The sequence below is a fragment of the Ornithorhynchus anatinus genome, chromosome X5, assembly GCF_004115215.2.
Source record: "Ornithorhynchus anatinus isolate Pmale09 chromosome X5, mOrnAna1.pri.v4, whole genome shotgun sequence".
In the NCBI taxonomy this organism is placed as follows: Eukaryota; Metazoa; Chordata; class Mammalia; order Monotremata; family Ornithorhynchidae; genus Ornithorhynchus; species Ornithorhynchus anatinus.
Genome location: NC_041753.1, coordinates 30842308 through 30858552, shown reverse-complemented (window position 1 = coordinate 30858552; position 16245 = coordinate 30842308). Strand labels below are relative to the sequence as shown.

The 16245-nt window shown below is 45.8% G+C and overlaps 1 protein-coding gene across 2 annotated transcripts in view; it reads right to left on the bottom strand.

The window, feature by feature from the left end:
• The window catches only part of SNX24 (sorting nexin 24), a 152404-nt gene extending 141275 nt beyond the window's left edge, over positions 1 to 11129 (bottom strand). Inside the window, exon 1 of one of the 2 annotated variants that reach the window (XM_029055245.1) lies at positions 10970 to 11129. In XM_029055245.1, the coding sequence (XP_028911078.1) occupies positions 10970 to 11029 (60 nt within the window). In that variant the 5' untranslated portion in view covers positions 11030 to 11129. The remainder of the gene's footprint in view (positions 1 to 10969) is intronic. The other variant, XM_029055246.1, reaches the window with a different exon arrangement.
• Positions 11130 to 16245: the final 5116 nt, after the last annotated feature.

The following is a 16245-nucleotide window of genomic DNA, read 5'->3' as shown; positions in this document are numbered from 1 at the left end:
GGCCTCCTCCCCATCCCTCCCTGGTCAAGCCCCAATGACCCTCCTCACCCCCTCCCCTGCCCCCCACATACACACACAGCTTTGCACCTCCCGAAGGTGGGACCTGCAAGCTGAGGAAGCCAGGCTGCCAATGGAGGTGGCAGTAGCAGTGTTTTAAAAATAGAAAAGTTGCTAAGGGAGAGGACCTCAGGAGAAATGAGAAGGCATGGGAGAAAGTCCCTTGCAGCCCTCTTGTCAGCCACAGTGGCACACATGGATACGATCTCACTCTGTCGTGTTTTTTTTTAAAATAAAGAACAGCTAGAAAAATCGGAAGGAATGCAAGGCAGTGGTAACAGTAAGGTGACTCTGACCTATATATTCTATACTGGGAGACTGTGGGGACTTGTGAAAACTTGGAGAGAAGACAAATGAGGTCATCCTGCAGCTAGACGCTGAAGGTTTGGTTGCCTTAATCTACCTCTGAGAGAGTCTTTGGAGAGTTTTTGGTTCTTCCTTGCCCAGGCCTAGGAGAGAACAGAAACCTAGAGAAAATCAAACCCGAGAAGTTACGTGAAACTGTGTGGGGAAGAATGGCGAGGGTCCAGGCATGTGTTTATATCTTATGGATTAAGGTTTTATTTCAGAGAGAAATGATCCTTGTAGTTTGAAACTTGGAGTGAAACAGGCTGTAATTCAATTAAGTATTCTTAATGGTGCTGCACTTGACTGGAGATCTATTTGGTATCATCCTTGGAATGACATAAAAATATCAACCTGCCAGTGTTGCTCTGATTAGAGAGCTAGGTACCACCCTGAACGAAATGTGAGAAGCAGGGCAATTTCCCTTCCTAATCCAAGACGGTGGGAGAAGAGAAGAAAGTGACAAGAGCAAATAACATAACCTTGTCCATTTTGCCAGGCAGGAAAGGACTCTTGAGAGGCAAGTGGGATGCAGCAGCAACTCTGGGTTCCTGGAATAGTGTATCTACCCCAGCGCTTAGTACAGTACCTGGAACAGAGTAAGCACTTAAGAAATACCATTGAAAAAAATAACAATAATAATGGAATGCTACTCAAAGGAAGCCTATCTAAGGGTAGGGTATTCTTAACGAGGGCCCTACCACTTGCAATAATTTTTTCCTCCTGATCTGTCTTGTGACTCTTTAGGAATGTGCAAAATCTATTTGATTTAGTTTGTAGGATTTTTAATCTGATGAGAGAAGCAGTGGGGGGAGAAACAGGCTTCCTTCTCATCAGAGCATTGCCAATGTCTGCTGGTTCCTCCCTTCTTTGCTAAAATGCACCTAAGTATAATAGTGAAAGGCACGCAATCAGACATTAACAGGCAGAGAAGCAGCATACCTTAGTGGATAGAGCACGGGTTTAAGAGTCAGAAGATCATAAATACTAACCTCAGCTCCACCACATGTCTGCTGTGTGACCTTGGACAAGTTGCTTAACTTATCTGAGCCTCAGCTACTTCATCTGTAAAATGGAGATTAAGACTGTGAGCCCTATGTGGGACAGGGTCTCTGCCCACCCTGACTAACCTGTATCTACCTCAGCACTTAAACAGTGCTTGGCAAGCGCTAGCAAGTGCTTAATGAGTACCATAATTATTATTATTAGATCAAAATGCTTCCTCTGGATAATGATGGTAATGGATCTCCAGTTTATGGAAGTGTTTGCCTACACAGGAAATTGAAAAACTACTGGGGAAAAAAGAAAAGCTACAGATTTGTCCCCTTCATTAGGATGACTTGCTGGGGGGAGCCGAATCAAGCCTGACAGCAATGGAGGTGCTATTCAGACCCCCTCAGTAAGAAGATTTGAGATTCAGAATGTGGGAGCCTTCTTTGGTGCAAAACACCTCCAAGACTTCCAAGTGGAAATAATAATAATAGTGGGTATGTGTTTAGCACATATTATATACCAAGCACTGACTGTACTAGGTTAAGAAATCCTCCCAAGTGTGTGTATCTCCTTCTCTCTGGGACAACTTTCACCTCAGTTAACAGGCTTTGGTAAGTGGATCACTGCAGATCCACTATTTTTAGATTTATTCTTGAAGGCCATCAAAAACTGGGTTAAGACTACAAGCCATTTGGAACACATTACATTTATGATCCAGAGTTTGCAATGGCTACCTGTTCACCACATGAAACTCAATGGTCCAAGTTCAGTTGACCTGATATCACCTTCATTAGTATTTACTGAAGGTCCACTGGGTGCCAAGTTCTGAGCTCTGTAGTGGGAGCGCATGGTTACTGAGTGGTCATGCCTTCTGAAATTCATTTTCCCTCCTGGCTTATTGTATGCATTTTCCAGGTGTGAGGCACAAACCACTCATTCTGACTTACCAAACCGGGATCAGGGTCGGGATGGGATAGGGCTAGGGAAGAAATGAGAAGCATAGACACACCTAGGGCAGGGAGATGGATAGCTACACTCCCACATACACACACACACACACACACACTGACGTGAACAAAGGGCGGGGTAATGACGGGTATGTGGACACATATAGACCTAAAAGAACCCACACAAAACATCGGGTCTCAGCAGGTAGCCTTTTTCCTGGGCCAGGGCCAAAGTCTGGAGCACCCATTTTCGGTTCAATTCATTCATTCATTCAATCATATTTATTGAGCACTTGGAATGTACTCAGCATTTGGAATGTACAATTCGGCAACAGATAGAGACAATCAAGGCTCCAGCTTCTAGCCGGTTCCCTTCTTACTGTGAGAAGAAGACTGAGGTGGGGGTCCCAGAAAACTGTAGGGGCCAAGCTAAAGAAGCTTCCTTCAGAAATGAGATAATGCCTTTGCCCTTGCAGTCTAAATTCTGTTGGGGCTATGGAACCCCCAACCAGGATGGCATGCTTCCTCTTGGTTTTCCTTTATTTCTTTTACCTTTCCTCATTAAACAATGTGAGCTTTTGGCCAGAAAAAAATGATTTTATGAAATGAAATGGTTACATTTGCTGAGGATCACCACCTTGCCTTTGCAACACAATCACACACAGCATATTGATATAGTTATATGTACCTGATTCTGAAGTGAAGCATTTGAAGTGGTGGAAAATAATAGTGGTGATTAGTCTTATTACAAGGGCACAACTTATTGTCACCAATACATGATATACCAGGCATTAAAGAGAGCAAAGGTACAAGTACCTCTGGGGACTCAGCTTTGAATTACTAATTCAGTTTAGCAGGTCAAAGCTGACTAGGCCTACTGCAATTTATTTCATGTTTATGGAAACAAACCTTTGCATATCACTGTTCATTCACACAGACCTTTGCACCTACATTTCTATGTCTGTTCAATAATTCTTACCCTTTTGTCCCCGCTCCAAGCGAACTGTCCTGAATTTTAGAAGAATTTCCAATCATGGCTCGCATTTTCCCCTTGCAAAAGTTGAAAGTCAATTGCGGTCACAATTTTTGAACTGTGAGCTATACTGCATAAATGAACCCGGAACCATGCAGCCAAATTTAATTTGTGAGTTGCCCAATGAAGGCCACTGCCTAGATACTACACAAGGGCCGGTGGGTGGGGTGAAAAGCTTTCTAAGGATCCCACCTCCTATTTTAACCATTCAAGTAAATTTACACCCTGGCTGTATTGGCTGTGCTTACCATCGGCTTTAAAGCACTCCATTGCCTTGCCCCCTCCTACCTCAACTCTCTGCTCTCCTACAATGACCCAGCCTGCACACTTTGCTCTTCTAATGACAATCCACTCACTGGACCTTGATCTCGTCTATCTCGCCGCTGACCTCTCGCCCACAACCTCCCTCGTCATATCTGACAATTACACTCCCCACCCTCAAAACCTTATTGAAGGCATATCTCCTCCAAGAGGCCTTCCCTGACTAAGCCCTCATTTCCTCTTTTCCCACTCCCTTCTGCATCACCTTGATTTGCTCCCTTTATTCACCCCTCCCCCAGCCCCACTGCACTTAGGTACATATCCATCTCTGTCTGTCTCCCCTCTAGACTGTGAGCTCATTGTGGGCAGGGAATGTGTCTACCAACTCTGTTGTATTGTACTCTTCCAAGCGCTTAGTACAGTGCTCTGCACACAGTAAGTGCTCAATAAATATGACTGAATGATTTATAGTTAACCCTTTTCATTACAGTTTATCATCAACACCCCTTCTAGACTGTAAACTAGTTATGGGCAGGGGACAAGTCTGCTAATCCTATTGTATTGTAATAATAATAATGATGATGATGGTATTTGTTAAGCACTTACTCTGTCAAGCACTGTTCTAAGTGCTGGGGCAGATACAAGCTAATCAGGATGGATACAGTCCTTGTCCCACAGCAGACTCACCGTCTTAATCCCCATTTTACAGATGAGGTAACAGAGACACTGATATGTTAAGTGCAAGGTCAAGCAGCAGACAAGTGATGGAGCTGGGATTAGAATCTAGGTCCTTCTGATTTCCAGGTCTATGCCTCATCCATTAGGCCATGCTGCTTCCCTGTACTCTCCCAAGTGCTTAGTACAGTGAAGAAGAAGAAGAAGTTGGTATTTGTTAAGCACTTACTATGTGCAGAGCACTGTTCTAAGCACTGGGGTAGATACATGGTAATCAGGTTGTCCCACGTGAGGCTCACAGTCTTCATCCCCATTTTACAGATGAGGGAACTGAGGCAAGAGAAGTTAAGTGACTTGCCCACAGTCACACAGCTGACAAGTGGCAGAGCCGGGAGTCAAACCCATGACCTCTGACTCTGAAGCCCAGCCTCTTTCCACTGAGCCACGCTGCTATTAGCGCTCAATAATTACATTGATTGATTGATTCAACTTTAAGTAACACACAATTATCTGTACACTAAAGCCTGAGTTTTTTTGTTTCCATAATAATAATTATGGTATTTGTTAAGTGCTCACTATGTGTCAGGCACTCCTCTAAGCACTAGGGTAGACCCAAGATAATTGGGTTGGACACAGTCTCTGTCGCACGCAGGGCTCACCTAGTTGTACTGTACTCTCCCAGGTGCTTAGTGCTCTGCACACAGTAAGTGCTTGACAAAAACCAGGGATTGATTGATTCAACTTTAAGTAATACACAATTATCTGTACACTAAAGCCTGATTTTTTTCCTTTCCACAATAAGGCTTTGTGTGGGAGTGGGTGTTTTTCATTCAAACCCCCAAAGCCCCACTTCGCTATTACAAGAAGAAAAATGCAGTCTTAACTGTCCTAACCATTGACCAAAGAATCAAAAGCATTCCCTTCCTCCTTCACCCTCCACCCCCATCTCATTAGAAAGCTTGAAAATAATTCCCAGATCTTTTGGAACAATCAGTGCTCCTTAAAACACTGTCTAGATTAAGAGCCTGTACTTTTTTTTTTATTTAAGAGAAAGCGAAAATGATTTCGCTAAGGACTTTAGGTGTAAATAGCAAGAGATAAACCCTCTTTCCTCCTCCCTCAAAGCATTTAGTTTATGGCCAATGGTACAGCGGTTGTAATTTGTACATGGCCTTGGTCCACGCCCTTTGCTTTTCCGTCCTCTCCCTTACTAGCTGGACTTTGAAATGTTCCTTTAGAATCTGTCCAGCAGCCCGAATCAACAAAAAAGTACAGTAGGACCTTATACATTATTCATTTAGAGTAATATCTGTCTTCCCCTCTAGACTGTAAACTCCTCGTGGGCAGGGAACATGGCTTCCAACTCTGTTGTATTGTATGCTCCCAAGTACGCTGTTCTGCACACAATTACCCTATTTAATTTATTAATGAGGTGTAAATCACCATGATTCTATTTATCTTGATGATGATGTTTTGTTTTGTTCTGTTTTGCTTTGCTGTGTGTCTCCCGCATTAGACTGGAGCCCGTTAGACTGTGAGCCCTTTATTGGGCAGGGATTGTCTCTATCTGTTGCCGAATTGTACGTTCCAAGCGCTTAGTACAGTGCTCTGCACATAGTAAACGCTCAATAAATACGAATGAATGAATGAATGAATGAATGAATGAATGAATGAATGAATGAATGAATGAAGCACTCAACCAATACCACAGAGGATGATGAACGACCTTGGATTTTCTGGGCAGGGATCACATCTACGAACTCTGTTGCATTCAATCTACATATTTACTCAGCGCCTCCTGGGTGCAGAATGCTTGGGAAAGTGCTTGGAAGCAGCATGGTGTAGTGGCTAGAGCACGGGTCTGCAAGTCAGAAGGTCATGGGTTCTGATCCCCCTCTGCCACTTGTCTGCTGTGTGACCTTGGGCAAGTCACTTCACTTCTCTGTGCCTCAGTTACCTCATCTGTAAAATGGGGGTGGAGACTGTGAGCCCCATGTGAGACAGGGACTGTGTCCAACCCATTTTGCTTGTATCCACCCCAGCGCCTAGTACAGTGCCTGGCACATAGTAAGCGCTTTACAAATACCATAATAATAATTATACAACAGACTTTTACTATTCTTTCCCGAGTGCTTAGTACAGTGCTCTGCGCAAAGTAAGTGCTCAATAAAGACCATTGATTGATCAATTGATTGCAGTCCCAGGCAGGCACCTTCCTCCCATCCTCCCAGCATTCTTCCCTGCTATTTCCTCTGGAAGCCACGTTACCAAGGGAGGCCAGCAAGTAAGCCTGCTGCTTCTCTCAGTGCTGGGGCGGTAGCATGGGCTGAATCACTCAATCATAGTTATTTGTTGAGTGCTTACTGTGTGCAGAGCACTGTACTAAATGCCTGGGAGAGCACAACACAACAGAATTAGCTGTCACGCTTCCTGCCCTCAATGAGTTTATGGTTTAGGGTCGGGAGTCAGACATTAATATAAATGGAAACAGGCTTGATTTTACACTGAGTTCTGCTACCACACATGCCTTCATGACATGATTTGAGTAAAACACGAAGGAAGAATTAGGGAATGTGCTTCCCGTAACAAGCCTCTGTTCTGGTGTAACGCAATACAAAAATTGGTGCAAGTAGATTTACTGCAGGAAGAAATGCCTATGTTCATACAAATGGCTTTGGTCAAAGTGTGATGGTGCTACACTTACTTGCCCCCTACCTCAACCTCATTCATTCATTCATTCATTCAATAATATTTACTGAGCGCTTACTGTGTGTAGAGCACTGTACTAAGCACTTGGAAAGTACAGTACGGCAACAGATAGAGACAATCCTTACCCAACAACGGGCTCACAGTCTAGAGGGATGGTCTCACTGCACTGTCCCAAACAGGACTTGATGCTTCTTTGTGTTTTTTCAACTTTACAATATTTAATACAGCAAAATAACAGTGACAAGGGGATAAAGCATTCTGTCACCAAATCCTGTAGGTTCTACCTTCACGACGTCGCTAAAATCCACCCGTTCCTCTCTATCCAAACTGCCACTATGCTAATCTAAGCACTTATCCTATAATAATAATGTTAGTATTTGTTAAGCGCTTACTATGTGCAGAGCACTGTTCTAAGCACTGGGGTAGACACAAGGGAATCAGGTTGTCCCACATGGGCTCACAGTCTTAATCCCTATTTTACAGATGGGGTAACTGAGGCACAAAGAAGTTAAGTGACTTGCCCAAAGTCACACAGCTAACAAGTGGCAGAGCCAGGATTCAAACCCATGATCTCTGTCTCCAAAGCCCGTGCTCTTTCCACTGAGCCACTATCCCACCTTGACTGCTGCATCAGCCTCCTCGCTGACCTCCCCGCCTCCTGCCTCTCCCCACTCCGGTCCTTACTTCATTCTGCTGCATGGATCATTTTTCTCAAAAACAAAGTTCAGTCCATGTCTCCCCTCTCTTCAAGAATCTCCAGTGGTTGCCCAGCCAACTCCGCATCAAACAGAAGCTCCTCACCGTTGGCTTTAAAGCACCCAATCATCTTGCCCTGTCCCACCTCGCCTCCCTGATTTCCTACTCCAGCCCAGACCGCACATTTTGCTCCTCTAGCGCCAGCTCAGTCACCGTGCTCCAATCTTGTCTATCTCGATGCTGACCCCTTATCCACATTCTCCCTTTGGCCTGGAACTCCCTCTGTCTCCATATTCACCAGACCACCACTCTCCCCACATTCAAAGCCTTATTAAGATCACATCTCCTCCAAGAGGCCTTCCCCAATTAAGCCCTCTTTTCCCCAACTCCCTCTCCTTTCTGTGTCTATGCACTTGGATCTGTATCCTTTGGCCATTTGGTATTCACCTCACCCCCAGCCCCACAGCACATATACATATCTGTAATTGTCTTCTGCTAAAGTCTGTCTCCCTCTCTAGACTGTAAAATCCTTGTGGGCAAGGAATGTGTCTAGCAACTCTTTTGTATTGGAATGATAATAATGCATAATTATGGTATTTATTAAGCACTTACTATATGTCAGACACCATTCTAAGCACTGGGGTAGATACAAGATAATCGGGTTGGACACTGTCCCTGTCCCACATAGGGTTCACAGTCTTAATTCCCCTTTTACAGATGAGGGAACAGAGGCACAGCACTTACTACAGTGCTCTGCATGCAGTAAACACTCAATAAATACCATTAATTGACTGACATTCTGTTAGCAGTGGATATGACAATAATTGAGGAATTTGCATCAAAAAAAGTCAGTTATAGCGATATCTTCAAACCAACTACCCACTAACCCATAAATTCCCATCGAATCGATGGTAAATCTAATGTAACTTTCTCATGATACAAGGTTGCTTAAGAACACAACCCCGACATCATAAAACTCCCTGGACTTCCTGTATGTTGAAAGTACATAAAAATTCCGATAAACATTAAAACCTTCAACTTCTTTTCTCATATAATTAATTCTATTGTACAGCGTGCATTGGTGTGTACCTACATTGATAGGCAAAAATGGCTTTTAGAGTTGTAGTAGTGGGAACCCCATCTCGAAAATAAGTATTCTGCTTGTCCCATCGAACGCAACTAACTTCTGCAAAGAAACAATCAAAAAGCATACACAAACTTTTGTGTTGCTACATACTATCTTGTTTTCCCTTATTTTATTTTGAAAGAATGGATACCGTGATTCATAGTTTCCTGGAGGCAGACAGGGAACCTTCTGGGCATAATGCATAAAAAGGCACATTTTTTGAAAACAATTATTACTCAGTAAACTGTAACCTTCCTTATGGAAGAGAAAGCTCTGTGGCTGGAGATGAGTTCCCCATCATCGGTGCTGAACTTTTTGGGAGACAGTGGCCTCCCCAGGAACACGGCCAATAGCCTTCCACTGGACAGGCGAAGCAGAGCTTTTAAAAACAGCTCTCTAATGACGCAGGGATTATATTCTCGGTGAACCCCACGGAAAGGAAAACTCATGTTATGCAATGCAAGCCTCAAATCGATAGCACAACCATTTCTTTCGGCACACTGCGTTCTCTCCCGACAGATGTGCGTTTTCAGAAGACTAGTCCCTAATTCCAATAACTTTCTATCTAAAATGCACAGTGGCCACATCAATCACGGGAGAACAGATTGTTTTCAGCATTCTTGGGATTTTGTTGTTTCTAGGCTGGTGGTGTGTTTTATGTGTTTGTCTCCCCTTCCCCAATCCAAGACTGTAAACTACTCGAGGGCAGGGGCTGCCTTCAATTTATATGTTTTGGGGATTTTGGGTCTTACTAAGTGGTGGCGACTTCTGACATTAAAGCCTCTGGTCTGTAATTAAAGCCTGCAAGCATTCCCTCTACCAGCGACCTTGCAGTGAATGCCAATGGGCAGAGGGTGACTTTGAGAGAGTGTGGCTGGCTCCGTGCTAAACATCACCACGACTCCAGAAACAACTCAAGCACATGTCTGCCCTGGGCAAGCTGGCAGTATGGCATGTTGCCGCTGAGAAATGCTCGCCCAAACGGCAAGGGGCCAGAAAAGATGCACCGCCGTATTTTCATAGGCACGAGTGTGCGAGAGAGGGTCTCCCAAAGTGCGCACAAAAATACTATCACATATAATGACAAGGAAACTTGAGTCGTGACAAGCTGTGGCATGTAACCTAAGGGTTACACATCACTGTCAGACATGCAAAAAGCTAATCCTGAACAAAATAACTATGACACTCTTCATTAATAGTAACATTAGGAGCCCTACCGTCTTGGAATCATTTTATTTTACTCATAGGGAAAAAGAAAATATTCAATGGTTCCTGACAAAACACTGGAAAGGAAACAAAATTGTGGCAAGCATCCTAAGTAAGGCTGTCTAATGGTGATAATCTGAATGAGGGTTTTGTTTGTTTGCTTAAGCAGAGAGCTTTGAGATGTCACATTGAAACTCGGGGAAACCTCCCCCATGAGGGGAAGCCTTTTCCAAAGTTTCTTAACGTGGAATCCCTTCCGCCGGCTTCAAAAGAGAGGGCTCTTGTTCCCCAAGAGAGTTCAACTCCAAAGGCTTACTGATCGGGACAAATTTACGAGCAACATTTGGCGATCGGCACTGCAAAATCGGAACAGGGGTGGGTGCAGAAACAAACCAAGCCCTTTTCTAGGTAGTTAAAAAAAAAAGAATAAAAACCAAGTGGAACAATGGGATTCATTTATGCCTTCTGATCGCCGATCTTGTCCAAAACGAAGCCACTCCTATTGTTTATCGGGACGAGCGTGAGCAGCCATTAAACTTTTATTATTTGGGGGGGGGGCGAGGGGGGATTTCTAATTTATCCAGGACCCAGATGAATCCAGTGTGATTGGGGGGGGGGTGAGGGGGAGAGAATCACTCCCGGGGGGTCTCGAGGGGTGACTGAGCCCCCCTCCCCCTAAAAAAAAGCACACACGTATACGCGGGTGGAGGGCGCTGCGAAGAAAAGCCAGCCAACGGGCCGGCTCTCTGAGATCGAGGTGGTTCTCAGGGTGGGGGGCTCAGACCCCGAGGGGGAGGTCGGCGCAGCCTCTCTCCCGTCCCCGGGCTGGCTGCTGCCTCCGCCGCTGCAGCCCGAAGCCGCAGACGGGATTTTCTTCTTTCCCGTTCCCCATTTCCCGCCCTCTCGCGGCCCGCTCCCTACCGTGTATCCTCTCTCCAGATCGCTCTCCTCGTAGCGAAAGGACGGGATGGAGACCTCCATAGCCCCCGAGGGAGGGAGAAGCGGGCGATGGCGTCGGGCCGGCCCGGGCCAGCCTCCGCCCGGCCCTCTCCGGCCCCCGGCCGCACCGGCGACTGGCTGGCGGGTAGCTGGAGCGGGAAGGGGAGGGGGAGCCAGCTGCGGGGCCGCCACGTGACCGGCCACGTGAACCGGCGGCCCCGGGCCCGGGGAGGGCACCGGGTGGAGCCGAGCCGGGGGACGCGGGCGGGGGACGTGGAACCGGCCGGTCATCCATCCCGTTTAGCCCCGATGGGCGCACGCAGGCCGTGGCTCCGGCAACTGGGGCGTCCCCGTGGCGATGGGGGGGGCTCCATCGGTGGTATTTAATCATGACGACTGCGGTATTGGCCAAGCGCTTACTACGTTCTAAGCCCTGGGGTGCTTAGGAGCAAATCAGGTGGGACCCACCCTCTTAATCCCCATTTGACAGATGAGGTAACAGAGAACAAGGGGAAGTGCACAGCTCACAAGCGGTGGAGTCGGAATTGGAACCCATGACCTTCTGACTCCCAGGCCCGTGCTCTGGCCACTACGCCATGTTACGGTGCGCTTACCGGGTGTAGGGCGCTTGGGAGAGGACACTGCAATAGAGTTGGCCGTCACGTTCCTTGCCCACGATGAGTTTACAGTCTACGGGAGGAGTCTGGTGAATCAGCTCTTAGAACAGTGGTTGGCACAAAGTAAGTGCTTAACAAATACCGTCATCATCATCATCGATCACATCAATAGCTAGTGGACCATCCCATCGTCCCTCCCTGCACCAAGCTTTAGTGATTCCTTCCGAGTCAGGGATACGTTGAAAACCATCCCCCGCCCACGATGGGAAACCTGCCCTGTTCCAGTGCTGAAGCCCTGATGGGATCCTTTTTTCCCTGCTGTCACCTTGCCAGATTGTAAACTTCTCGAGGGTAGGGATCATATCTACCTACTCTATTGAACTCTCCCCAAATCTGACTACAGTGCTCAGTACACCATAAGCACTCAATAAATACTATTGATTGATTAAAATTTTGTTTGGCACCCATCTCCCCACTTCTCAAAACCCTCAAATGGCAAGCAAACCTAATTCACCATGTTGCAGTCTCATCTCTCCAGTCTTCGATCTCTTCACTCACATCTTGGGAGTCAAGAACTCCCTCCACCATCAAATCTACCAGACCATAGCCTTCTCCATCTTTAGAGCCCTTCTCTGATCTCATCTTCTCCAAGAGACCTTCCCCAATTCATTGCTACTTCTCCCCAAGTTAGATCCCCTTAACTACCACCTCGGAACTTCTGCACTAACATCACATTTGTTTTCTTCCAACCACCTGTAGCACTTCTGTACCTATCTGATGTACCCTATTACTCAAGCACTCATTCATCGGCATAGCCATTCCATCTCCCCCCTGCTATCTGTGAACTATTTCAGTGCCTCTTTCTCCTCTCCCCAGGTTGTAAACTTATAAGAACAGGGACACGAGAAGCAGTGTGGCCCAGTGGAAAGAGCACAGGCCTGGTAGTCAGAGGACCTGGCTTCTATTCCCGACTCCGCCGCGTGTCCAAACCCAGTTTTGCTATTAACACTGACCACGGGAGTCTCCAGAAAATGAGCTGCATATCCTCTGAACTCCTGCTCCCCTTCCATTCAACCTGCCAAATTTCCACTTTCTCTAGTAGATTCCAGGTGACAGTCTAGTAGCATCAATTCATAACATTTTTTGATAGATTCAATATCCAGGAAGAAGAAACCGATATTGTAATTTTATAACTATAAAAAGAGTCAAACCTGACAGCATTTTTCCATGTAGCATCCATTGTTCTATCCCCAAGGTTGACCTTACTTAATGCGTTCCCTAACTGGGGTGACCACTGAGGCACTTGTGACTACCAGCCATGTTTTTGCAGACCCAGAAGAACCAAGCACATGTCAGGTTTGGTGAATTATGAGGACTGGGCATAATTCAGTACAGAACCTCTACAATTGGCAGAACCTAGAGTGTGAACCTCTACAACTGGCAGAACCTAGAGCCTGTCCCCTAGGGGTAGTTCTGGACTCCTTCTATTGCTCCATGGCCTTTGCATTCCTCTTCCAGGTTCCTGTAAAGGAGGGGGCGATGCTTCCAAGCAAAGTGGTGGGAAACAGCGCGGCCTAGTGGCAAGAGCACAGTCCTGGGAGACAAAGGACCTGGGTTCTAATCCCGACGCTGCCATTTGTCTGCCATGTGATCTTGGGCAAGTCACTTCTCTGGCCCTCAGTTCCCTCATCAGTAAGATGGGGATTAAGATTCTGAACCCCATGTGGGACAGGGGCAGTGTACAACCCAGCGCTTAGTGCAGTGCCTGGCACAGGGTAAGCACTTAACAAATATGATGAAAAAAAAGGATTGGGATCTGGCAGCAGGATCTGAGGTGGGTGCAGGCTGGGCATTCAAACTGAAAATATTGGCTATAAAGGCATCAAGTGCCTTATCAATACTAAACAGGAGACTGACCAGCTATACTGTACTTTCCCAAGCGCTTAGTACAGAGCCCTGCACACAGTAAGCACTCAATAAATACGACTGACTGAATGAATGAATGAATGAAAACCAGACTCTTGGCATAAAATCAGATGAATGGCCTCCCTCTCCCTCCCTCCAATAGGACTCAATAAATCGATGGTAGTTATTGAGTACTTACTGTGTGCCGAGCACTATACCAAGTTGTTGGGAGAGCACAATACAGTGGAGTTGGTAGACACGTTCCCTCCCCTCAAAGTGCTTACAAGTCTAGAGGTGGTAAGCTTCAGACTCCTCTTCATTATGTCCTTAAGACCCCAGGAATAAACCACCTTAAGCAATTTGAATAACTCCATTTGTGGCCTCACACTGTTTATTTGATATGCAAAATTAAAATGACAGCATTCACTCCATCCATCTGACAATCAGTAGTATTTATTGAACACCTACTGTGTGCAGAGTATTATACTAAGCACTTGGAAGAGTACAAGAGAGTTTATAGAAACATTATGTCGGTCTCCCCCCTTCTAGACTGTGAGCCCATTGTGGACAGGGATTGTCTCTGTTGCTGAATTGTACTTCCCAAGCGATTAGTACAGTGCTCTGCACACAGTCAGCACTCAATAAATCTGATTGAATGAATGAATAATTGTATTTGTTAAGCACTTTGGGCCAAGTACTGTACAAAGCATTAGGGTAGGTACGAGATAATCACGTCCTGCATGGGGCTCATAGCATCAGTAGGAGGGAGACTAGGTATTGAATCCCCATTTTGCAATTGAGAAACTGAGGCACAGAGAAGTTAAGCAACTCTGACTCATTGCACTAGTCCATGCTGCTTCTTGTGTCCTCGTCCTCAAAAGGTTTACAACCCGAGGAGTGGAGAAAGACAGTACCGAAATAATTTACAGACAGGAGGGAGGAGGAAAAATGGCTATGTAGATGACTGAGTGCTTAAGTAATAGGGTACATTAGAGATGTACAGAAGTGCTATAGGTGATTGGGCGTAAATAAATATGGAGTTAGTGCAGAAGTTCTGAGGTGGTAGTTAAGGGGATATAACCTGGGGAGAAGAAACAGTGAATTGGGGAAGGCCTCTAGGAGATGATGAGATTGGAGAAGGGTTTTAAAGATGGAGAGGGTTGTGGTCTGCCAGATTCAAAGGTGGAGGGAGTACCTGGCTCCCAAGGTGTGAGCAAGGGATGGAAAGCTGGAGAGATGAGAATGCAACATGGTGAATTAGGTTTGCTTGCTATTTGAGGTTTTTGAGGAGTGGGGAGATGGGTGCAGAACAAACTTTTAATCAGTCAGTAGTGTTTATTGAGTACTTACTGTGTTCAGAGCACTGTACTAAACTCTTGGGAGAGTTCAATAGATTAATAATAATAATAATGGTATTTGCTAAGTGCTTACTATGTGCCAAGCACTGTTCTAAGTGCTGGGGTAGATACAAGGTAATCAGATTGTCCCATTTGGGGCTCACAGTCTTAATCCCCACTTTTCAGATGAGGTAGCTGAGGCACAGAGAAGTTAAGTGGTTTGCCCAAGGTCACAGAGCAGACAAGTGGTGGAGCCGGGATTAGAACCCACATCCTCTGACTCCCAAGCCATGATCCCTACCATCAAAGAGTTTACAGTCTAGCAGAGGAAACAAACATTAAAATTAATTACAGGTAAGGAAAGCAAGTGTTTAAGGATTTGTACCTAAGTGCCATGGGGGTGAGTGCCAAGTTCTTATTCATTCAATCGTATTTACTGAGTGCTTGCTGAGTGCAGAGCACTGTACTAAGCTCTTAATAATAATGATGGTATTTGACAAGCACTTATTATGTGCCAAGCACTGTTCATTCATTCATTCATTCATTCAACAGTAATTATTGAGCGCTTACTATGTGCAGAGCACTGTACTAGGCGCTTGGAATGTACAATTCGGCAACAGATAGAGACAATCCCTGCCAACAGAACAAACCAAAACAACATCATCAAGATAAATAGAATCATAGAGATATACACCTCATTAACAAAATAAATAGGGTAATAAATAATATATACAAATATGCACAGTGCTGAGGGGAGGGGAAGGGGGAAGAGCAGAGGGTGGGGTAAGCTCTCAGTAGGACTTCGAAGAGGGGAAAAGAGTTAGTTTGGCGGATGTGAGGAGGGAGGGCATTCCAGGACAGCGGTAGGAGGTGGACCTGGGGTCGACAGCAGGACAGGTGCAAACGGGGGACCGTGAGGAGGCGAACAGCAGAGGAGCGGAGTGTACGGGGTGGGTAGTAGAAAGAGAGAAGGGAGGTGAGGTAGGAGGGGGCAAGGTGATGGAGAGCTTTGAAGCCAAGAGTAAGGAGTTTTTGTTTCATTCGTAGGTTGATAGGCAACCACTGGAGGTTTATGAGGAGGGGAGTGACATGCCCAGAGCGTTTCTGTAGGAAGATGATCCAGGCAGCAGAATGAAGAATAGACGAGTGGGGAGAGACAGGAGGAAGGGAGTTCAGAGAGGAGGCTAACACAATAATCCAGTTGGGATATTATGAGAGCTTGTACCAGTAAGATAGCAGTTTGGATGGAGAGGAAAGGTCAGATCTTGGGGATATTGTGAAGGTGAGACCGGCAGGTGTTGGTGACGGATTGGATGGATGTGTGGGGTGAATGAGAGAGCAGAGTCAAGGATGACACCAAGGTTGTGGGCCTGCGAAACAGGAAGGATGGTAGTGCTGT